Source organism: Nannospalax galili, unplaced genomic scaffold, assembly GCF_000622305.1.
Source record: "Nannospalax galili isolate Female #2095 unplaced genomic scaffold, S.galili_v1.0 scaffold2568, whole genome shotgun sequence".
Classification (NCBI taxonomy): Eukaryota; Metazoa; Chordata; class Mammalia; order Rodentia; family Spalacidae; genus Nannospalax; species Nannospalax galili.
This window is the reverse complement of record NW_008357491.1, coordinates 52,288-76,680: the sequence shown is the minus strand read 5'-3', so window position 1 is coordinate 76,680 and position 24,393 is coordinate 52,288. Positions and strand designations below refer to the sequence as shown.

The window sequence follows — 24,393 nt, the reverse complement described above, 5'->3', positions numbered from 1 at the left end:
TTTTTGAGACAGGGTCTCCCTGTAGCCCCAGCTGTCCTGGAACTCACTATGTAGACCAGGCTGGCCTTGAACTCACAGAGATCCGCTTGCCTCTGCCTCCCGAGTGCTGGGATTAAAGGCCACCACGTGTGCCACCACGCCCAGCCCTTTGCTTTCTTATACAAAACAGGCCCATGTGCCCAGGGGTGGCACTACCCACAGTGGGCTGGGTCCTTTCACATCACTCAACAATCAAGAAAATGCACCACAGACATTATTATAGACCAATCTAATGGAGACAATTCCTCAACTGAGGTTCTCTCTACCCAGGTATATCAAGTTGACAACTGAAGCCATCCAGCACAGCCCTCTATGCCTGAATACTAGAAATGTGTGCATGACCTTCATCACATTAGGTCAGTCTTCCTGGAGACCCCTGTCCATGGGCTCTGTACCTGGGGACAGCCTGAATGCCCACCCTCTCATCTGCTCTTCCCTGGGCCCTTCACCCCAGATGCTTAGCCACTCTGCCTACCAGGCTCTGCTTTCCCAGAGTTTAGGTACTGGTGGAGCAGCAAGATAAAGAACACTCGGGTAAAGGAACACAATAGTTACATATTCAATAGGAAGGAAAAGAAATGGGGAGACTGCTGGAGAGGTAGGAGAGGCGAGGGAGGCCTATCCAAGGAGGAGGCATTTCAGCTGAGAACTGGAGGATGCCAAGGAGCCAGGAGAGCCCCAGGAAGAGCACTGTCAACAGAGGGGGAGCAAGTGCAAAGGCCCTGAGGTCAAGAAGCCTATGAGTCAGCCAGCCTGTCTGGAATAGAAAGAGCTAGAAAGGCTGTCATTTAGGGTCTTGGTGGGGAGGAGCCTGGAATAGTTTCTGACCTAGCTGGCCGGGAACTTGCTATGTAGACCAGGCTGACTTTGAACTCACAGAGATTTGCCTGCCTCTGCCTCCCAAGTGCTGGAACTAAAGGTGTGCTCCATTGTGCCTAGCTGGAACGGTTTTCTAAATGTGATCTTTAAATACTTTCAGGGAAGAGGCTGTATGAAATGACAAATTTTTTAGCAGGCACTCAACATGCTAAATCAAATGGAAGGCCTTCGAGTTCTAATAGTTCGACACTTCCTAAAGCAATAGACCTTCAAGAGACAGAACTATGTGGTAGGCCAGGTAAGGTTCTAGAGGTATCTTCCTCAGCCCTGCTGTGTGACTGCAAGCAAAGGGCCTCACCTCTCCCAGCCTTGGATTTTATCAACAAACTGGAGGTGACCTTTATACCTGTGAGGAGCAAATGACTGTATTTAAAGAAGCCCAGGAAACTGGCGCTTTCTATTTGTCAAATAAAGTGCAAAGAGAAGTGATAGGGGTCAGGGGATGGAGAATCCCTTCCCCAGATCCTACTGTCCGTACAGATTTCTGCAGGAGAGGCTGGAGGCAGGGTGAGATAGTGCTAGCAAAAAGAGAGCAGTCACAGCAGGGATCTGGAGGGAGGGAGTGGCGGCACTCGCTCTTGCCACTAGTGCCACTTTATGTAAGACACATGGTGGTGCTTGTCCACTTAACCTGCTCTCTTTTGTCTCCTATCTCCTTTTATCTAAGGCAAAAACAAAAGGATTTAGAAACTGGAGGCCAATGATTTTGAGACACCCTCCTGTCTCCTCCCCATGGCACCATCTTGAAGGTGGCACTTATGATTTGTTTGTTGGTTAGGTTAAACTTTTTTATTAAAATTTATTTGTATTCTATATGTATGTTTTCCCTACAAGTACATAAGTGTGCCATGTGTGCGCAATGCCTGTGGAATCCAGAAGGGGGCATTGGGTCCCCTGGAACTGGGATGATTGTTAGCAACCATGTGGGTACTCGGAACTGAACTCAGGTCCTCTGCAAGGACAGCCAAGTGCTCTTAACCTCTGAGCCATTTCTCTAGCCCTGGTTGAGGTTTTGTTTTTTGTTTGTTTGTTTGTTTGTTTGTTTGTTTGTTTTTGATACAAGGTCTCCCTGTGGCCACAGGCCCAGGAATGCACTATGTAGACCAGGCTGGCTTTGATCTTCCAGAGATCTGCCTGCCTCTGGTGGGAATAAAGGTGAGAACCATATAATACCTGGCTGGTTGGGTTTTTTAGACAGGGTGTCACTTTGTAGCCCTGGCTGGCCTTAAATTCGTGATCCTCCTAATGCGGCCTTCTGAGTGCTGGGATTACAGGCATGAGCCACCAAACCTGGTTTTTCATGGATTTTCAGAACTGTTTCTCCCCTCCTCTGCCCTTTGGGATCCTGGGAATTGGACTCCACTATGACTGGCCAAGTCTGGCAGGGCACTAGCAGCAGTAAGTGGGGCTCATGCCAAGGACCCCTAATTTAGTCCTAGAACCTGGCTCCCTCTTTAAAAAACAAAACAAAACTCTGTATCCTGATCAGTTCTTCCTCCTTGGCCCTAAGGGCCAGGCATCACCTGGGACTGTGGTGATGGGGCTGTAGGGATAGAGCTGCCTCCTGGTTAAGCCTTGGCCTCTCTTCCTGCTCTCTCTCAGCCTCAGTCAGGTCATGCCCTTCCTCTGCTTAGAGCCCCAAAGCACTTTTGTTCCTTGGGGGAGGGGTCTGGGACAGGGGAGATCCTCCTGTTCTTCTATAAGCCTGAGGGTTCTGGCACCCCCAGTAAGACTACTAAAAAAAATTGGGCTTCAGGATAGCTGGGTTCAGGCTAGGCACCTGCTCCCAACATGTTTGCTCATCTGGAAGGGGTAAGGCTGAGGACAGGAGAACTTGCCAAACTGTAGCCTTACTTCACAGACAAGGAAACTGAGATTGGGTGAGGTTCACTTGTGTTTGGGGCATCTGGAAGCTTGGCTGTCTCCTCTGCAAAGAGAGTAAAACCTACTGTTGCCAAGGTGATCTTGACCCTTAAGCAGGGAAGACAGTCTCACTGGCACAGAGTCGGTGTTCAGCCACACTGGCACATAGTAGGCTCTCAGCCAGTGTTATTGTTCTGAGAGAAATGTGCACACAAAGGTTCACGGCTAGTCAATAGCACAGACATTTGAACCCAGTGCTATCAATCCAAAGCCACATCACCAATAATTGCAGTGTTTCCCCCAAATGGTCCAGTGGTGACCGCGAAGTGGAGCACGGAGCTGTCAGGTGGCGACACCTGCCTGGCACCCAGGGCAGGCCCTGGGCACAAAAGACGGCTGGGCAGAGACAGGAAGGCTGCAGCTGAGCTCGGAGCCTGCTGAGCTGGGAGCCTGGGCCTGGAAGACATTACACGGCTGTCGGCCGGGGGGGGCGTAGCCCAGAGTTCCGGAGGGGGTCCCTGCGCCGGGCCAGGGGACAGTCAGCCACAAAGCTTTCTTTGTTCTGAGCTCCCCCCGGAGCTGGAACCAATGGATTGGCGGCAGCTGAGAAAATCTGTCAGGCAGACCCGGGGGTCAAGCCAGGCAAGGGGCCCCAGGGAGGGCGTCATTGCGTCTACATTGGCCGCGGGGGCATGCTCCAGCTGGAGCCCCAGGCTTGGGGATGGCTTCCCCTCTTTGCCAACGGGGAAGATCAAGTCTGTCCTGCACACCTCTAGGACTACTGTGTGTTGACTATGGAGTCCATGCCCACCCCAGGTGATGCTGTGGTCCTGGGATGCAGGCAGCCTCACTTCCCTCTGTGGAAGTGGTCGCCAGAAATGGGTATGGTGGGTAACACCCAGCATGCATTTTGGAGGTCTTGCAGCCCTCTTCCAGCCCAGGCCAGTCATAGCCTCTCCTAGGTTCTCTTCTGACCGAGACTCCAGCTCCAGGTTGGCGCCTGGTGCTCTGGGGTCCAGGATAGCAGTGCTAGGACCACCTAGAGAGTCTATTCTGACTGGAGGCTGGTCAGGGTCTGAACACCTTCTCTAGTATTTCCCAGCCAGACTCTATTCATTTCCTCACTCACTGACACCCCACCTCCGCACAGGACTGCACCCCTCTCTGAGGCAGGCTGGGAATGCCCTGGAGGGGTTTTTTTTGTTGTTGTTTTTATCTTTTTGAGACAGGGTCTCCCTGTAGCCCCAGCTGTCCTGGAACTCACTATGTAGACCAGGCTGGCCTTGAACTCACAGAGATCCGCCTGCCTCGGCCTCGCCAGTGCTGGGATTAAAGGCATGTGCCACCGCACCTGGCTGCCCTGGAGGTTTTTAAGTTTAGGAAGCTCCAGAAAGTGCCTGTGCTGGATAGCTTCTGTTATCAACTTGACACGCCTGGGAAGAGGGAACCTGAAGGGGGTAATTTCCTCTATGGAATTGGATTGTGCGGCATTTTCTTGACTACTGAATGATGTCGGAGGGCCCAGCCCACTGTGGGCTGTACCACCCTTGGGCAGGTGGTCCTGGGTTGTATAAGAAAGCAGGCTGAACACAGGCCAGAGGAGTAAGCAGTGTTCCTCCATGGCCTGTGCTTCAGCTCCTGCCTCCAGGTTCCTGCCCCAGCTTCCCTCCTTAATGAATGTGATTGAGACGTGTAAGTCAAATAAACCTTTTCCTCCCCAAGTTGGTTTTGGTCAGAGTGTTTTATCACAGCAATAAAAAGCTAACCAGGACAAGTGCCCAAATATGCATATTTTTCTTTTTTAAATTTAATTAAAAATTTAAATTATGTGTATATTTGTGGGACTGTTATGTGCACGTGAGTGCAGGTGCCCATGGAGGCCCAAAGAGGACATCAGACCTCCTGGAGCTGGAGTTACAGGTGGTTCTGAGTGCTGGGAACTGAACTCCAAATCTTCAAGAACAGGCAAGTGCTCTAAACCACTGAGCCATCTCTCCAACCCTGTAAAACTGTATTTTTCTAGGGAGAAAGTCTTTATGGCTTACTCTGGTTCTCATCCATGTTCATGGCCCCAAAAGGCTGGAGTATAGGAGAGAGCCCATGTGGACTTCTGACCCTTGCTGGGGTGGTATCTAGAACAGCCCCTGGAGAAGTGGCCAATACCCAGAAGTTGGACAGGAGCTTCTATGTCACCAGGCTGTTCTACTCCTAGGTGTCCACTAGAATACAGCATGGGGGGAGGGGTTGCACATCATACAGTGGTCAGTGGCTGTCAACCCCCAGGTGTCCACTGACAGAACGGCTGATGACGCATAGTTACATTCATAACCTGAAACACCAGGCAGCAATGAAAAAGAATGGCCTCCCTCTATGGGACTTATTCCCATACAACAGTTGTTTAATGAACACCTGCTAAGTACCAGGCACTTTTTTCAGCATTAGGCCCAGGGTACTAAGCAGGGAAGACAAAGTCCTGCCAAGATTTACATTCTGGCGAGCAAAGCAGACATCAGTGGACCTGCCTAGAAGATAACTTTAGAGTATGATGTGAGAGTCCTAGAGTGCAGCTGCCAGTGAGGGCAGTGGCCAGTGTTGAGGGAGACAAAGTGACCTGCAAATCATGTTAAAAAAAAAACAAAACAGGGGCTAGAGAGATGGTTCATCAGTTAAGAGCACTGACTGCTCTTGCAGAGGACCCGGGTTCGATTCCCAGCACCCACATGGTGGCTACGGACCGTCCTTAACTCCAGTTCCAGGGGAATCTGAGGCCCTCTTCTGACCCCCGAGGCATTGCACAACATGGGTGCACTCACATACATGCAGGCAATACACTCATACACATAAAATAAAAAAAATATATAAAAGAATGGCAATGGCACTGGGGAGATGGCTTTTGGTAAAGTGCTTGCTATATAAGCATTGGGACCTGAGCTCGGCCCCCCAGAACCCACCTCAGAAGTTAGACATGGTATGTGCACCTGCAATCCCAGTGCTGGGCGGGGGGAGGGGGGAGACAGTGACTAAGAAAGTACCCTTGGTTGACCCCTGGCCTCCACATGTGCACACATGCACATACACGTATGCACACACAAAACTCTTGAACACAAAAATGTTCTACACACACACACACACACACACACACACACACACGCACACGCACACTTGGTCATTGTCCGAAAAGGTCAAAGGAACAGCCAGGGCTACAACTCAGAAAGAGCTTCAGCTTTGCACTTGCATTTTAACCACAAATATTTAAATATTTAACCTTTTAATATCTTTTGGATTTTTGTGAGTCAGAGTCTCATTATATAACCCAGGTTTACGTTAAACTTGCAATCCTCCTGCCTGGGTCTCCTGAGTGCTGGGATTATAGGCATGTACCTGCATGCCCACTTTACTATCTTGATATCTAATCTTAAAAAAGATTTTATTTCTTTTTATCTTATGTGTATGAGTGCTTTGCCTGCATGTAAATGCAACCCATGGAGACCAGAAGAGGACGTTGGATCCCCTGCAATTGGAGTTACAGAAGGTTGTTAGCTGCCATGTGGGTGCTGGGAACTGAACCCAGGTCTTCTGCAGGAGCAGCCAACTGCTGAGCCATCTCCCCAGCTCCCTTAATGTCAAATCTTTCTTTCTTTTTCAATTATTATTTTTATGTGTATGTGTGTATTACCTGCATATAGGTAAATGCACCCATGTCGTGCAGCGCCCGCAGAGGACAGAAGAGGCTGTGGGATCCCCCCTGAAACTGGAGTTAACAGACAGCTGTTAGTTGCCATGTGGGTGCTGGTATTCGAACCCGGGTCTTCTGCAAGAACGGCCAGTGTTCTTAACCACTGAGCCATCTCTCCAGCCCCTAATGTCTAATCTTAATGGAAGTAAATATACTCATGTACAACTGTGGAATTAAAATTTCAGTCTACTATGGTGGAAGGGGCTGGTTCCAGGGTCTCGGGAAGCCTTAAGGGCTCCATACGTTGCCTTTTCTTGAGGGCAGGGAAGGGGACACATGCTATCATGAGACCTCAAGAAGCACATGGCCCAGCTTGGAAGGGCTGATAGCTTTTTCAAGGTGCCTCCTGTAGAAGAATCCAGCACCCCAGTGTATACAGGAAACAGGCCCAGAGCCATGACCTGTGTGAAGCGTGGAGCAAGAGCTGGCTGGGTGAGCAGAACCTGAGGTCCAGAAGCCAGCCACATGTCCTCAGGCCTGAACCACCGGTTCTCTGGGCAACCCCAGTCCTTCCTTCACCAAGCTCTCCAGGCCAGGCCTCCCCCCCCCGACCCCCCGCCCCCCAGCTGGAGCTCTGCTCCAGGGGCAGGAAAGCAGCGCCACCTGCTGGCCGCGAAGGGAAATGCTACCCAGTCCCACTTTACAGCCTTTTAACACTACCCAGCCTTTGCCCACCCCTTCTCATTTCTTTCATTCTCTCTGATTGAATCTAGTATGCCAGGCAAATGTTCTACTTCTGAGCTTCATTCTCAGCCCTTTTCCATTTGTATTTGGAGACAGAGTTTCACTAAGTTACCCAGGCTGGCCTGGAACAAACTATGCAGCCAAAGCTAGCTTGAATTTGTGACCTTCCTGCCTCAGTTTTAAGTACTGGGATTATACTTAAGGGCCATGCCTGGTTACCTGCTGCTTTTCTGGAATGACCTGAGCTTCCACCCCATTGTTTCCTCCACTGAGAGCAAGCCTGGTTGGGCTTCAGAGAGGAGAACTGCCCAGCCCAGGAGGTGCATGAAGCTTTTTTTTTTTTTTTTGGTCTTTTTGACACAGGGTTTCCTGGTAGCCCCAGCTGTCCTGGAACTCAGTGTGTAGACCAGGCTGGCCTTGACTCAGAGATCCGCCTGCCTCTGCCTCCCAAGTGCTGGGATTAAAGGCGTGCGCCACCATGCCCAGCCACCAAGCCTTCTTGATTTGAGAAGCAAAACAGCATTTTGCAACAGTCCTCCACTTTCCTGATGATTGTTGCAAAGTTACGGATGCACAGCTCATTTAACAGCTTAGAGGACACCCCTTGCTTCCAGGGAAGGGAAAGACCTGCCCAAGCCTGTTCAGAACCCAGGTTTGCTGGGCATAGCCCAAGGGTCCAGCACACTTGAAAGCAAGCTGTTTTTTTTATTTTATTTTATGTGTATGGGTATATTGCCTGCATGTAGGTGAGTGCACCTGTGTCTTGCAATGCCACAGAGGTCAGAAAAGGGCTTCGGATTCCCTTGAACTAGAGTTAAGGACGGTTTGTAGCTGCCATGTGGGTGCTGGGACTCAACAACTGGTCCTCAGCAAGAGCACTCAGTGTTCTTAACTGCTGAGCCATCTCTCCAGCCCCACAAGTTGTTTTCTAAATAGAGTCCCTGCTGTGCTCCCTAACCAGCAACTGCTTCTATAACTTCCTAGAAATGCATGTTTGTGGGGCCTCAGACTAGCCGAATCCCCAGGGGTGGAGGCTCAGCAAACCCAAGCAGAAACACTGGGCTAAAGCCACTGCATTGGTGTGTGTGTGTGCGTGTGTGTGTGTGTGTGCGTGTGTGACTGTTTTGTTATTTATTTATTTATTATTTACTTATTTATTTATTTATTTATTTTAGGCAGGGTCTCCCTGTAGCCCCAGCTGGCCTGGAACTTGCTATGTAGACCAGGCTGGCCTCAATCTCATAGAGATCCGCCTGCACCTGCCTCCCAAGTGCTGGAATTAAAGGTGTGGGCACACATCACCCAGCTCTGTGATTTTTTTTCATTAAATAAACTTTTATTTTGGGTAATGATTTAGATTTACAGAAAAGTTGTGGAGACAGTACAAATGCCCTAACCAAGAGTCAAAAATAACTAAAATCCAGACTGTGTCAGAGTACAGGCTGATCTGCTAAATGTCCTTTATTTTTGGTCCTAAGATCAGCTATCGATGACACATTGCATCTTAACCCTTTTCAGTCTCATTTCTGGGAACATTCAGTGGGTAGGAAAGCTGTTGTCCTCATTATTGAGCTGGGGAAACTGAGGCTTGAAAATGTCAAGTGACTATACTCCCTGGCCTCCAGGACCCTTGGTTTGCAGAAGCCCCTCTGAAATGTTCCACCTGCCCACCCCCATCTGGAAGGGAGAGAGTCCTGCTGGAGGAGACTCAGACCTAGGGGCTATTCACGCCACCACCTCTTCTAGGGAAGTGTCTTAGGGCTCATATTTAGTAAGGCAAGGCCCTGTGTGTGAGGAATGCATGTGTGCAAGTGAGAAAAAAATACTGCCACTTGCCCACCAAGACTCATCTCTGATAGACCAACAATGGTCCCATGTTCTGCTCTCTTGGAACCCTGAGGCCACTAAGCCTCCCAGGCCAACACCTGCCATTTGCCATGGGCCCAGGTAATACCAGTAGAGCTGCCCAGATGAGCCCAGCCCAAAGTGCCATCCCACAGAATTGTGAATAAATAATACCTTTTCAGCTGTTAAGTTTGGAGATAGCTTGTTATGCAGCAAAAGCTAACTGATACACACAGCTCTTCCTCCTCTCTTGCTAATGAGATCCCAATTTTATTTCAGGAGGAAGAGTGCCAGTTCCAGGGGAACTGGAACAAGGCAGTTATATTCAGCTATGACAATGTTTTCTAATGTCTGCTTTCTTGCAGCTGTGGGTGACAAAGGTGTCTAGCTCAAAGGAGTGAACAGGACCCGGAATGAAGTTTTCCTTTCTGGTAGAGGTCGAAATTTCTAGTGGGTTTCTCCCTTCCTCTCCTCTCCCTGCTTTCCTTCTTTAGTATAGACATGATTCCTGGAGATATAGCAGTCATATTCTGACCATGGAGTAAGAAATGATGAGGACAAGGCCAAAGGATTAGAGAGGAATCCCTACCTTCGCTGAGCTGTTGACATAATACTTGATAGTACTAAGTGCTCCAGGATTCAGACTCTGCTCTCACTGACGCCACAGTGACCCAGGTTTCCCTTTACTTCCTAGTACCAAGTCCATGAAGGCAGAGGATAGTCTAAAGACAAAAATGGTGTGTGTGTGTGGGGGGGGCGTTCTCTGTCTTCAAATCCATCTCTTTTCTTACTTCCTCCACAATCCCATTTTCACAAACCGGGCTCCCTCATTGTTCAGCATGTGTGCCAGACCTGGCTAGGGCAGAGGCACTGAGAGTCAGACCTCCTTCCTCAGGTCCACAGAGAACATTTCCCTCCTAAGGCTTCTGCCCACTGGGGGCCAGGTGCACCTTCTGGGTTCTAGGAGGCAGTGCTGGTATGCAGGGGCAGGTGCTTGGAGGGCTGCTACTGCAAGTCTGGTGTGGATGCGCCCAGGTATACCTTCAGGTCTGAGAGGGTGGACCGCACCAGCTTGGCAGGGATGGTCTCTTGCTGAAGCTGCTGGTAGGCCGCGTAACGGTGGCAGCCTCCAAAGGAATAGAAGTAGTCACCACCCTGGGCCCCTTTGATCCAGAGGACGTCAATGGGGGGCACACTGTTGGGGTCCTCCTGGAGAGAAGAGCGCACAGAGTGAGTTTGCAATTGTTTTGTTAAGCCATGTGGAGCTCCAACAGGGTGCTCATGCTGACAGGAGCAGCCACTGAGGAGTTCTGCAAGCTGGTGGGTGGCACCTTGGCACTCCCAGAAGGGGAGTGGAAGATGCTGCAAGTGAGGGGCTCCCCAGGAGACTAGGTGTGGAGCATCATCTCCACCCATGTGAACGTTACAGCCACGGACCCACCTGCCTGCACTTGGAGGACATGACAGAGGGGAGGCAAGGAGAATCTCACCTTCACAGGGCAGACCCAAAGAGATGAATAACAGAAAGACAAATGCCATGAAGACAGTCAACAGGTGACAGGTGACAGGCCAGGGAGGAAGCCCCCAGGTCTCTCTGAGGTGACAAGGGGCAGAGAACTGCTAAGAAAGCTAGCAGCATAAGTTAGATTAAGAGCCCCACTGCCAGAACTTCAGCTCCTCTGCAGAGCAGCTGGGGATCAGAATGGGGGTCTCCCATGTTCAGCCAGCTTAGGAAGCTGATACTTGAGGGGCCTCAGTGGAGCCTTGCCCAGGAGCAGCCACAGCCTTGTGGGAGGGCAGACATGATAGTGGGTTGGCAGAAGAAAGGTCCCTCAGGTTGCTCACTACCTAGTCCTTAGGGAATGTGAATATGCACTTTCCACACTAGAAAGGCGTCTGCTGAGACTGGGAGATTACCCTGGGTTACCCAGGCAGGTTGAGTATAACCATCAGGGTCTTTGAAAGTGGAAGCCTATGGCAAAAGGAATCAGTGGGACTTGAGGTTGGAAGGGTTCCACCTGCTGCTGATGCTGCTTTGAAGGAGAGGAAAGGCCCTGAGCTAAGTGGGGGCAAGGAGCTGGTAAGTGTGATGGTTAAGCTCAACTGTCAGCTTGATGAGATCTAGAATCACCCAGGAAGCAGGCCTCTCTGGGCATGCTTGTGGGAGATTATCTTGGTTAGGTTAATAGATGAGAAGACAATCCCACTGAGGGTGGCTCCATTCCCTAGGCTGGGATCCTGGAATGTCTAAAAGGGGGAAAGTGAGCTAAGTACAAGCATTCATTCATCATTAATATTTTTATTTATTATTTTTATTTTATGTGTATGAGTGTATTGCCTGCATGTATGTGAGTGCACCCGTGCCATGCAATGCCTTGGAGGTCAGAAGAGGGTGTTGGATTCCCCTGGAACTGGAGTTAAGGAGGTTCGTAGCCACCATGTGGGTGCTGGGAATTGAACCTGGGGTCCTCCGCAAGAGCAGTCAGTGCTCTTAACCACTGAGCCATCTCTCCAGCCCCCTCATTCATCAGTTTTAATGAGGATGCAATATGACCAGGTGCCTGCCAGTAGGATTTCCACACACGATGGACTGTACCCTTGAACTGTGAGTCAAAATGTACCTTTTTACCTTTAATTTGCTTTCATCAGGGACTTTTATCACAGCAACAGGATAAGTAACTAAGACACTGAGGAAGTGTATTTCTCCTGAGGATCTACAGAATATAGTGCTGCTTAGTCCAACAATACATGCTTTGAGCTGGACCTGGTGGTGTACACCTGTAATCCAGCACTCAGGAACTAAGAAGAATCCTGAATTTGAGGCCAGCCTGGGCTATTCAGGAGACCGTCTTAAAAAAAAAAAAATCCAAATAAGAAAATTAAAAAGCATTATTTCAGACTTTTCAACCACAGAACATGTATGTGTTGTTTTTAGCTATCAAGTTGTTACGTTCCAGTGACATTATGGTCCTTATCCCCACAGAGCGTGTGGTTCCAGCATGGGAGGCAGATGTCCAAACAGGCCATTAAAAACCCAGTGGGATCCCAGCCGTGCTAGTGGGTATCCACGTGGTTGTGAGGTCACAGAAGGCCCGTAGCACAGTAGGTGGGCAGAGGAGACATTGACACCATGGCAAAGAGACTGAGGAGTTAGAATTAAAGAGAGGAATGGGCTGGGGACACAGCTCAGTGGTAGAGTGCTTGCCCAGCACACCAAAGGCCCTGGGTTTCATCCTCAGCATCACATCCACAAAAAAACCTAAAGAACAAAATGGAGATGATGTAGAGCTTCCTGTCAGGGCATAAGCCGGTACAAAGGCCCAGTGGTACAGTGGGCACATTCAGGGCTAAATCCCCTTCCCACAAAGAGCCAGGCCGGTGTAAAGAGCAACAGTCGAGGTGGCCACGTTCCTGCTCTTTTAGAGTTCACACAGGAAGGCAGACATTAAAGACACATAAATAATGTGCGTTGTAATTTCAAATGGACACAATGCTGTAGAGAAAAGGACCTCAGGCCAGAGAGGAGAAGACAGATAGGGAAGCAGCGGTGCAGATTCTAGGACTGAAAGATATCCAGGGGACTTAGGGGTCTCTAGTGCCCAGTGTCCAAGGGTCTGGGAGAAGGGACAGGGCACCCCTAGCCTAGCCTCACACAAGTGTTCTGGTGTCACTGTTCCCTACAGTTCCTGATGGGTTGATCCTTGTCCTCTCCCACTTCCCATTCACTCAAGGTCCTCCCAGCAGACATGACGCACCCAGTCCCACTGCCACAGGCTGCCATGACCAGAGGGTTTTGGGTTAGTGAGGTGGCCAAGCAACTGGCCAAGGGTCCACGTTGCCTGGATGTGAAGTCCCACCCTGCTGCCTTCTAAGTGCTTCTTCCGGTGCCTCAGTTTCCCCTCCCCTAAAGTAGGAGCGTTGGCACTAGAAGCTTAGGGATTTAAAACAGCTCAGGGCTAACCACTTTCAGTATGCGCCCGTTCTTGGCCAAGTGAGGAACCTGAGGCCCAGGAAGGCCCAGCCGCTCAGCCAAGGTCCCATGGCCAGGCGGGGCTCTGTCCGGCCAGCGTTCACGCGCCCCGTCCCGCGGGCCCTCTCGCTCTCCCTCCCTCCGGCGGGCTGGCCAGCTCCGCGGGCTCACCCGGATCGTGTCCACGAGGCTTTGCACCTTGGCCGGGTCCAGCACCGACGGGAGCGGCCGGATGAGAACGCTGATCGGCACGTTGTGAACCGCGGCAATGCAGCCCGAGTGGATGCTGCTGCCCTGCGAGCCGCCGCTTGGCCCAGGTCCCTCCGGTGCCCCGCGTCCCGCTCCCGCCCGGCCCAGCGCTCCGCCCGCGCGCAACCCCATCACGCTGCCTCAGCTGCCCGCGCCGCCTGCCTGATCACCCGCTTCACCGGGCCGGGCTGTACCATCGCGCTGCAGGTGGGGGCGACCGGGGAGGCGGTTCGCTCCTCACGGCCCGAGTGGCCCAGCCCGGGCCGCAATGGCGCCGCACGCTCCGCCCACCCCGCTGCCCGCTGCGCCCCCCGCTACCCCCTCGGGAGCGCGGAGTGGACGCGCCCGGACGCTGACTCAGGGTGAGTCTGCAGGTCCCGGGGCGGCGGCGCGCGTGACGCACGCTGTGGTGACTCAGGCCTGCGGAGGCGGGGACGCGGGCGGCGGGACCTGCACGGCGCGGATGAGGCGGCAAAGCGGGCCGGGGCAGTCGGGGACAGTGGCCACCGCTCGGTAAAGCAGGAATGTGGCGATCTCCTCAACCCAACGCGACCTTGCTTGCTAGGCACGGCGCCAGTCCCATTTTGCAGAAAAGAAAATCGAGGCACAGAGAAGTTGTGTGATTGTGGATAGAGCTATTGCGGGGGGTGAACACATACGTGTTCTGTGGTTGAAAAGTCTGAAATAATGCTTTTTAATTTTTTCACGCAACCCAGCACCATAGTCCGCCCTGGGTTCCCCCGTGGGCTTCCGGGGCTTTGCGACACGAACTAACCACAGCGGACAAGGTGTGGTCCGGCCCTGAAGTTCCACACAGGTGCACAGAGTCCTTTAAGCACATCCAGGAAGTAGGTGTGGTGACCGGAGGCCCTCCCCTAGATTGGTCCGCTGAAAATGAGAGTCAGGTTACAAGTAGGCTGGGGCTGGAGCTGCGGCTGCGTGTCCCCTCTCTTGGTGACATGGCAGTTCACTTGGGATGGGAGACACAGCTTCAGAAGGAGGTGACCCCGGCAGGTGCTTAGGGAGAGGAGCCATACCAATAAAGGACACGGATGACAAAATGAACTTGGGCAACTGGGGCTTGTTCCTGAAAAGCCGTCCTGCACCCCTCTGGGGACACAGACCTCACTGGTTGAGGGTGGCTGCCCTGCTCTTGAATGAAGCAGACTTCTGGAGACCCAGAGGTATACACCTGAGAGGTGTCCAAGGGATCAAGAGGCAGGACACCAGTAAATTGCTTTCCTGTCCCAGTGGGCTGAAGTTCAGGTAGGAGGTATAAACTGAAGTTCTCAGAGAGAAGCCCCGCCTACATTGAACATTCTCTAAAGGCTGATTGACTGATAAGAACTTCAGTGATTTTGGAGAGAGGTTGGAATGTTGCAGGTCCAGAGCCAAGTATCCTGGGCTATCCTGACCTAACTTCCTTGTGACTGTCAAATGAAACCTTTTGAGATGTGTTAATAGACCACTAGCTTCTGCCAACCCGAAACCTAAGCATGTCATCAGATTGTACCCGGGGCTATCGCAGAGGTTTCTCTTACTTTGTCGTGAACTCATCTACTTGAGATTCCCACCATGTATTTGAAAAGTATGTTGACTTATTACTTTGTTCTGTTACTGTAAAAACTTCATAAAGCTGTGACCATGTTGGGACGTGGAATTTGGGGTAACCTAAATCTGTGTTCCTGCGCCATGGTCCCTCATACTTGGCTCCAGAATAAAGTAGTTCTTACTGGGTGTGGTGGCACACATCTTTAGTCCCAACACTGGGGAGGCAGAGGCAGGTAGATCTCTTTGAGTTCAGGGCCAGCCTGGTTTACATATTAAGTTCCAGGCCAGCTGGGGCTACAGGGAGACCCTATCTCAAAAAGACCAAAAAAAAAAAAAGTAAGGGGCTGGAGAGATGGCTTGGTGGTTAAGAGCACTGGCTGTTCTTGCACCCACATGGTGGTTAAAAACTCCAGTTGCAGAGGATCCAGCGCCCTCTTCTGTCCTCTGAAGGCACTGCATGACACGGGTAACACTCATACACATAAAAATAAAATAAAATAAATAAATAAATAAATAAATAAATAAGCTCTTATCCCCTTGGAAGTGTTGGTAGAGGCTTGCCTTCAGAGGCCCTGGCTCTCTGCTCTTCCCTTAGCTGGCAGACCTGGAGGTGGTGCCAGTTTACACCATTTAATTTTGACAGAGAATCTTGTGTGTGAGGCTTTCAGACATGTAGAGGACTTTCCCCAGTGTTTGGAAGGTGGAAGGATTACAGGGCCAATCAGTTTGAAGCCCCTCCCCCAACCTGCTTAGCCATTTCTCCATCTTGGGTGACTAGCCTCTGCCTTGTCACTGGCCCCTTCTTGTTTTCTTCTCCAGCTCCTCTTCTTCCTGTCAGCTCCTCGGTTCCTGTTTTCATTTCATGCTGGCTTGCCTCTTTCTTTTGCATCTTTGGTGCCTGTTGAGCATTTCCTTGGGGTCCAGAGGCAGCTTTGCACTTCATCTCCATCTCCTCATGGTCATCCTGGGTGACTCAAGCTAGCCTAATCAGACTAACTGGAGAAAATTCAGTGCCATCACCTCTGCTATGTAATCTCTCTCCTCTGGATGTGAACAAAGAAGGTTGTCTGGGTTTGCACTAGCAGCTATCTTGTGACCATGAGGGGCTGACGGGACAAAGAGGAGCTTAAAATTACACAATATGAGATGTGTGATATGGAGGCAGTTACTGTGGCTCAGTTTTCTGACCTGCAAAATGGACAAAATAATGTCAATTTGTGTGGTTGCTGGGAGATGAAAAAAAAAAAGTTAGATAATATCCCTAGACCATTGCCTGCCTGCCAGCACCTTGTAAGAGCTCAGTACTTACTATTTGCATTTTAAACTAATAACTTCTTTTGAAGGTTTGTTTAGTTCCACATTTCCATACTAGTCTCCATGTCTTTGCCCAGGCTTTTGTTGTTGTTCTCAAAATAGGGTCTCACTATGTAGCCCAGGCTGGCCTTGAACAGGAAAACCTCCTATCTCAGCCTCTTGAGTAGTGGGATTACAGGTGTGCACCATCAGACCAGGCTTAATTCAGACTCTCTTACAACTGAGAGAAAGCCAGTGTGAATCAGTGTGATGAATCTGGTGGGGGGGCGGTGGCTACTCCCCTGACTGTGGGTGGAACCGAACCTCTAGGAACAGGACTCTGAGATTTCTTTCTCATTTAGCAGGAGGGATTAGCTCTCTATGGCAGGAATATGGCTGCCTTAGGAGGAAGAAGAGGAGGAGGAGAAGAGGGGGAAAGAAGAGAAATAAGAGGGAGAGATAGGAAGGGGGAGGAGAAGGAAGGAAGGGGGAGGAGGAGGAGGAGGAGGGGGAAAAGCCATTTAGAAGTAGTACTTTCCAGGGTTGGGGTGGCTGCTCCATACTCACTAAGTAGGCATGGGCCTTTTCCAACTTTCTGCTCCATCATTTTATTTTATTATTTATTAAAATTTTATTTATTTATATAGTTTTACTTTATGTGTATGAGTGTTTTGCCTGAGTGTATGTAAATACACCACATGTGTGCAATGCCCTAGGAGGCCAGGAGAGGACATAGGATCCCCTAGAACTGAAGTTATGGACAGGTGCTAGCTGCCATGTGGATGTTGGGAACTGAACCTGGGTCCTCTGCAAGAGCAGCCACTGCTCTTAATGACTGAACCATCTCTCTAGCCCCCTATTCTTTATTTTTCAAACAAGGTCTCATTATATGTTCTTGCTGGCCCAGAGCTCACTGTGTAGTCCAGGCTGGCCTTGAACTTGTGTGATCCTACTACCTCTGCCTCCTGAGGACAGGGATTACAGATGTGTGCCACTGTGCCCAGCACTGCTCCATCGTTTTAAAGCAAAGTTTTTAATTCTTTAGGTTACCTCTTGATTCAAGAGAAGAGCCAGCCATTTCATGCCAAGTCTGAACCTGGAAAGAAGTGGAAATAGAGAAAAGCAAAGGAAGGGACCCGCCCTTGTTTGGATACTGCTTCACAGGTTCCACCTAAGAATTCCCCTGGGTGTCACTGACCAGGTGTCTTGGTCACCCTGAGTGCACAGGCAGCTAGGATATGTTGTCTTATTTACTACATTTAATTTTTTATGTGTATGAGTGCTGTACCTATGTGTGCAACGCCCTCGGAGTCCAGAAGAAGGCATCAGATCCCCTGTAACTTAAGTTACAGATGGTTGTTAGTCACCATGTGGGTGCTGGGAACCAAACTCGGGTCCTTTGGAAGAGCAGCCAGTGCCCATAACCGCTGAGCCATCTCTCTGGCCCCAGGGTATGTAGTCTTCATTCTTAGTGGCAAGATGCTCAGCTGCAGTTGGAGCTTCTTACCAACAAAGGGGTGAATAGATACCAATAAGTAACTGGCAGTCTGAGCCACAGCTTCCAAGTTGCAAGTCTTATGGCACAGAGAGGAGGAGAGAGGGAGAACATTTGCAGTTTCTGCTCAGATGCCTGCATTTGGGGTGGGGGGAAGCAGCTATTTTTAAAAGCATGAGCTATCATCATTGATCATGACTTAAATGCATGGAGTTCATCCAAAACCAAATACTGGTTGCTATTGGCTAGGTGTTGTGCTAGACCCAAAGGGTTTAATGATGTGCAAAAAGACACTGTCAATCCATTTCATGAAGCTTTTGGCCTAGTGGGGGGAAACAGGGAATGACAGGAAATGATCCGCGGATTCTCAGGAAGGAATGTCACTGGAAAGTACAGAACGGTGGCCCATGGCTCCTGAGGAAGTCTCCTGATTTTCATGAGCAGCTAGCATAGCACACCACACGCTGTATGGCTTATAAACCACGGGATTTTATCACAGTTCTGGAGGTAAAGAAGTCTAAGAGCGAGATGCCTCTACACCTTCCCACCTCTAGATTCTGATGTTAAAATCCTGGCACTTACTGGGTGTGCTGGTGCATGCCTATAATTCTAGCATTTGAGAGGTAGAGGTAGGAGGAGCAGGAGTTCAAGGCTAGCCTGGGCTACATGAGGCCCCATCGCAAAAATTAAAACAAACTTCAAAACCCCCAATCCTGGCCCTCTATAATGGTATTAGGGGGTGAGCCTTTGAGAGGGGAATGGTCTTGAGGGTGGAGTACTCAGAAGTTGGATTTGTGTCTCTATGAGAGACCTTGGGTGTTCCATCGCTCCTTCCACCATGTGAGACAGGGAGAAGATAGAAGATAGCTTCAAAACAGGAAGCAAGCCCTCACTATGCACCAAGAATGTGGTACTCTTTCCATTAAGTGCTTCCCAGCTTCCAGAACTGTGAGGAATGACTTTCTTCTATTTATAAGCAGTCTATGGTAGTGCTAGTAACTAAAAGTTGATCCTGAAAGGAGGGATGAGGGCTAAACTAAATATCTAAAAATGAGGAAGTAACTTTGAACCTAAGTGATGGGAAAGGCTGAAAGGGTTTGGAGGTGCCTTTGAGGGTAATTCTGATGAAGGGCTCAAAGAGACAGTAGAGGAGACCTCTGTCTTCTCAGAGGACTCCTATGGAGCCCTGAACACAATGTTGCTAGGAACACAGGAAGAAAAGGGCATTCAGATTGGTATTTAGCCTTGTGGCTGAGATCAGGTGAAGAAGGCTGTGCTGATGAGGTATCAGGCAGCAACCAGGAACATGCTTTTAGACAGTGGTTAAAAGGCCATCTTTGTTACCAATGGCAAAGAACTTGGCTGCTTGACCCTCTGATGGCCTGTGGGTCATAGAAGTTGTGAGCAAGGACATTGGGCTTAGCTGAAGGTCTTTCTAAGCTAAGTGCTGCAGTGCCTCTTGGCTTTTTGGACTCTTCGTAGTAAAGTATGGACATGTTGGAGGCTGCTGATTTACAGGAACTGACTCTGGAGACGCTGCTTTACCTGAACTCTCTAACACAGAACTGACATGCAGCTGAATTGTGTTAATCAAAAAGAAGAAAAATGTCCATTGGAAAATCCTCAGCAAATAAAGGATGTTTTGGAGAACACTAAGGCTATGGGCAAGGGTTGTCTGCATACAAGTTATTTAGGTGTGAATCAGGAACTTAACCACCACAGCAGGACACCTGCTAGCTTATACAGAAAGGGAGGGGGATGGAAAGAATGGAAGCCTGTCAGGCTTGGACTTTACAGGACAGTTTTTGGAACTGTTCGACTGGGAACTACAAGCTCTACTTCAAGACAAGGGAAGAATGATTCAGAAGGCAGTTCCGAAATCATCATGATTGCCCCTTTTGCTCAGAAATGGAGAACACTGTGTTCTTTGCAGTGGGCTAGGATGTCCAGAGTCCTGGTGGCCACAAGGCCTGCTGGGAAGCTACAGCTGTGGAAACAGGACTACCATCACAGTGTGTCCATGGGGTGGGACTGAAAAGTTGCCCCTGTCGGCCTGGAGGGCGCATTTGTGTGTGTGTGTGTGTGTGTGTGTGTACACCTGTATATGTAGTTGGGTTCACCTGTGAGTGCATGTGTGGAAGTCAGACGTCAACTCTGAGTATCTTTATCCTTCTCCACCTTTTTTTTTTTTTTTTTGAGACCATGTCTCTCACTGAATTTGTAGCTATTTGGGCTAGACTGGCTTATAGTGAGCCCCTGGGATCAACCTATCTTCCCCTGAACTCCCCATCCCACCCTAGCACTGGGTTTTCAGGCACACCATGCCTGGCTTTTACTTGGGTCCTGGGGATCCAAGCCCAGGTCCTCATACTTATGCAGCAAGCACTTTACCCAATGAGTGCCCTCATACCCTGTTTTTTTTTTTTTAATAGGCAGGATCTTACTCCTTAGCTTAGGGTGACCTAGAACTATTTAGCCCAAGCTGACCTTGAACTCAAGGCAGTCCTTCTACCTCAGCCTCCCAAGTGCATTGATCATCATGCCCAGCTTGAGAAATAAATTTTTGTTTCTTAGCCATCCAGTCTATTTTAGCAGCCCAAACAAATATATAGTTATGAGGAGATCTCAACTTTTGGAAAGATTTCCTGAGGCTGCTGTGTAAAGGAGGCACAACAGATTCCAGGAGACCCATGAGAGGCTGGTGCAGCGGTCCAGGTAGATGATGGTGGTTCTGGACAAGGTGGAGACAAGAAGATAGAGAGGAAGAGGGGGCTGGGTACTGGTAATGGGTTGGGCAGTAGGGCAGGGGGGAACCTTGGGAAAAGCAACTTCTGGGCTTACTGTCGGCAGGACTATGTGTAGGTAGCCACTGTTGGAGGCAGGAAACTCTGGAGAACTGGGTCCTGGCTTCAGACTCAGACTGGTCTCTGTGCTTGGGGTATCAGGAGGAGGAGCCCTGAAGGCTGATACGGAGTTGCAGTTCAGAGAGGAGCTAGGAATTTGAACAGTAAGCTGGGGGTCCCCTGTATGTGGATGGAAACTGAATCACAGGTAAGACGTTACAAGAACAGGATCTGGGCTCCTGCCTTGGCTGCTTGAAGGTATATCAGCAAAATTGTTGGGTGCACAGAGGAGAACCAGTGACACGGAGGCTTTGAAGGCTTGATGACGAGCAGACTTCGGCCTTATGCCAGTCAAGAGGCCTTGGCCTGTGGGTAAGGAGCCTGACAGCTGAAACAATAAATGTCACCAGCTGTGAAGGTTCAGGGTAGCTTTTCTAGTAATTCCCCAGTGCCTTCAAGGACACAGGCTGTGTCAACATTTCATGCTAAGTTGGTTCCCTTCATGGTCACTGATGCTTCCTTGTTCGTGTTCAAAGGGGAGATTGGCCTTCCTTAAGACGGGGGATGAGGGGCAGTGAATTATCCCTGAGCTTCCAGAGCCTTCTCCTTGAGTCATTGGCTCGAATCGAGTCATGTACTCTTTCCTGAACCCCTGGGTGATGGTGCAACTTGAAGTCAAGATATCCTTAAGTTGCTAATCAAGGAGGCAGGGATGGGTCTCCTGGACCACTGTGACTGGGTTGGAGACAGCCGGGAGCACCAGCATCCATCCCCATTCCCTCCTAGGGTATTGGCCTAGAACAAGGTTGGTAAGTTAAAACCACTTTTCTCAGACTTCCTGGCAGGCAAAGAGTTCTGATAGTGAATTAAATTCTGCCAGGCAAGTACACTTGTGAGGGATTTGGATGGCAGATGTTGGGCAGGTTTTTTTGTTTTTCTTTCTTTCTTACTACTTTTGACTCTTGCTGCTGTCAGCAGCATCTTGGTGGGGCTGGATTCTCTAGCAGTGTTGCAGCCCTGCCCACCAGCATATGGGAAATGGAGCCACCTACAGACAACGTGGCAGAGTCCTGGCCCTAGGACAGCACCTAGCAGTGCTATTTTGGGGATACTTCAGTGTGGAAGCAGCAGTAGCTGTTCTTTTGGTAACATTTTGAGGGCCTGACTGAGGACTCCATCCTTTCCACAGATCTTCTCAGCAGCCAGTTCCTTGCATGAACTAACTTCTTCACAGGGATTTAACTGGAGTATAAGCTCCTGGTGTAGTGTGGGGCTGCTCCTCAGCTGGATATACTGAACACCACAGGAAGCTGGGAAAGTACAACCTACAGAGGCTGCAGGTGGAAGAGTAAGGAATGCCACCCGTGCCTGCACTCCTCAGAGCCCACTGGAGACTTTGTGTTTGAGTAGGTTGAGGGAGTGTCCCACGATTTCGGTCGTTGTTGGAAACGGCACACTGTCAATTCCCAGTCACCTGTCCCAAGGTGTGTGGAGGGAAAATGACAAGGACCAGGAAGAGAGAGGGTCCAAACGTGGGTCCCCATCACAAGGTCTGGAGGCGCTAGTGAGTGGCCAAAGTCCCTTTAATATCCCTGAATTGCGTTACAAGTAATACTGCTGAAGGTGGGGTAGGGATAGGGGTCAGAGGGTGAGTTGGGGCTGGGGAGGGAGGGACCAAAAGGCTTAGCATGCATGGGGAATTATTGCTGTCAGAAGTTCCTATTTACAGGGTCAGCACCCTCCATAACTGCTTCCGGTGACCCCCCCCCCCCACCATCCCTGCAGCCTCCCAGGACAGAGCCTGGACCAGGAGGAAGCTTCGCCCTTAAGACCTAGAGAGAGGCCTCTGGAGCTGTCTCCTCCCTCTTTTGTGGCTAGGGGGTTGAGGGAGGAGGTCTGAGTGTTCAGGACTCCAGTGCCCACAAAGGGGACGCAGAGGGATGTGGGCAGAGGCATGTGCTTAAAGCAGAGGGGGCCGGGCCCTTGCGCGTGTAAGTGTGTGCTTCAGTCCTCGCCCGGGCATGCAAAAGCGCGGTGGAGGAGGTAGTGGTGGCCAACAGGCGCGTGGCTGGCAGTCCCGGCCCCTCTGCCTGGGAGAGTTGCATAGTGATGGTCGGGAGAGAGCGCTCCTCCCGGGGGGGGGGGGGGGGGGGTTAGGCCAAAGGCCCCAGCGGGGTCCGGGGCTCAGTCGGTCCCTGGAACCTGGGGTCCCTCAAAAAGAGGAATAAATAAGAAACAAAGGAGGAAGCTCCTCTCTTGGGGCTCCCTGGGGCAAGAGTGGAAGGCTCAGGAGGCCAGGGACATGCCCTGAGTGAGGACCTCCTGATGCCCACTCCCTGGCCAGCTGAGGATCAGCGGCCCCAGCCCCAATTCTCCAGGCCTCTTCCTACGGAGTTCAGGCTCCATAAGGGTAGAGCTTCTCCCTAAACTCATGAGGGTAGGAGCAGCCTGCTATGGCCTTTCCCGTCCCTCCCCTGACTTCCCAGTCCAGCTGGGGAAGCCAGACAATCCCTGGGTGAAGCCAAGAGATTAAATAGAATAATAAATAGATAAATAAATAAATACACAAATAAATAACTGAAGGGGCCCAGCCGGACAAAGAGAAGGGTCCATGGGTGAGGTGCTCCACGCTGCCCCCAGCAAAGGCAGAGAGGAACCTTGATCCTGGGGTGGGGGAAAGTGCTCAGAAAATCTGGGAGAGAGCAACTCCAGGTCTGAGGGTAGGAAGGGACTATCCTGGGTCTAGAGGGTTCACCTGAATGGGGCAGGGCCTTGGACTGCCTCCCAAGTCTGCTTCAGGTTAGAACTCTGAGGGCTGAGCGCTACTAGAGGGAACCGGTAGTGGGACAGGTAATGAGGTCCGAGAAGGCTGAACAGGGTGGAAATGTCAGGTGGGATCCGGCTGTGTGAATGGCTGGGCTTACGAAGGCCCAAGCATGGAGGTGCAGGGGAGGGACGCCAAGGCTGAGAATTAGATTCCCTGACGGACACACACAGAAAACTCAGCAGAGGCCCGAGGGATGGTCTGGGGTTGGGTTCAGGTATGGCCAGGGAAACTGAGTCAAGGGTTTGGGCCTTAGAATCAGGGTTCCAGCAGAGGAATGGTCAGTGACTCCGATGAGAAGTGAGATCTAAAGTTAGAAAAGCAGCCCTAGAGACTGGGTAGGAGAAATTTCCAATGCTGGGAGCCGGGAAGGTGCGGACCTGGTGCCTGAGTTGGGAGCCTTGAAGGCCAGACGTGGGGTCAAGGTCCGAGTGGAGGCTGGAAAGGAAGGTGTGGGTGGGGTGCGCTGGGGGAGCCGGTGCAGGAAATGAGTGGTGAGGCTGGGGGAGGAATGGAAAATAAAGTTCTGGGCCAAGATGGGTGTCACCCCCTCCCCGAGGACGCAGACGGGGGAGGGGTGTTGGAGAAGCCCCTATGGGCGCCTGCGCTAGCCCGGAAGGTGGAGACTCAGCTGGCCGGGCCGGCGGGGGGTGGTGGCTCTGCAGCCTTCACACAAGCGGCCTCGCAGTGCTTGTGGAGGTATGACTTGAGCGCGAAGCTCTTGTCGCACTGGCGGCAACGGTAGTGCTTGAAGGCCGAGTGCGTCTGCATGTGCGCGCGCAGGTTGGAGCGGTCGGCGAAGGCCTTGCCGCAGTGCGCACATCCGAAGGGCTTCTCGCCGGTATGCGAGCGCATGTGGCCCTGAAGCAGCCAGGGCCTCGAGAAAGCCTTGCCGCACACACCGCACTTATGGCGTAGGTTGTGCGTGAGCACGTGCATGGCGAGCGCGGGCATGGACACGTAGGCCTTGCCGCAAGTCGGGCACTTGCGCGCCAGCTGGCTGTCCAGGCTGCGATGCGTCTGCTTGTGGCGGCTCAGGTTAGACGACGTGGCGTACGTCTTGCCGCACTCTGCGCATGCGTGCCGGTGCCCGCCGCCCGCCGCCGTCCCCGTGCGCACGAC

General features: G+C 51.0%; 2 protein-coding genes across 2 annotated transcripts in view; both read right to left on the bottom strand.

The window, feature by feature from the left end:
• Positions 1 to 8,515: 8,515 nt before the first annotated feature.
• Srxn1 (sulfiredoxin 1) lies at positions 8,516 to 13,542 on the bottom strand. The gene is made up of 2 exons (XM_008855131.3): positions 13,188 to 13,542; positions 8,516 to 10,255 (listed from the first exon to the last, which is right to left on the bottom strand). The coding sequence occupies exons 1-2, from the start codon at positions 13,395 to 13,397 to the stop codon at positions 10,052 to 10,054; spliced, it is 414 nt and encodes a 137-aa protein (XP_008853353.2). The 5' UTR covers positions 13,398 to 13,542; the 3' UTR covers positions 8,516 to 10,051.
• An 8,479-nt stretch (positions 13,543 to 22,021) lies between these two features.
• The window catches only part of LOC103751636 (transcriptional repressor scratch 2-like), a 13,784-nt gene continuing 11,412 nt past the window's right edge, over positions 22,022 to 24,393 (bottom strand). Inside the window, exon 2 of the mRNA XM_008855142.1 lies at positions 22,022 to 24,341. Coding sequence (XP_008853364.1) covers positions 23,899 to 24,341 — 443 coding nt within the window. The 3' untranslated portion in view covers positions 22,022 to 23,898. The remainder of the gene's footprint in view (positions 24,342 to 24,393) is intronic.

Excerpts from the sequence above, each read along its gene's own strand:
- Srxn1 (XM_008855131.3), bottom strand. The coding sequence starts at position 13,397 with ATGGGGTTGCGCGCGGGCGGAGCGCTGGGCCGGGCGGGAGCGGGACGC. Across the intron at positions 10,256-13,187 it reads GCCTCGTGGACACGATCCGG|GAGGACCCCAACAGTGTGCC; the intron begins GTGAGCCCGCGG and ends TCTTCTCTCCAG.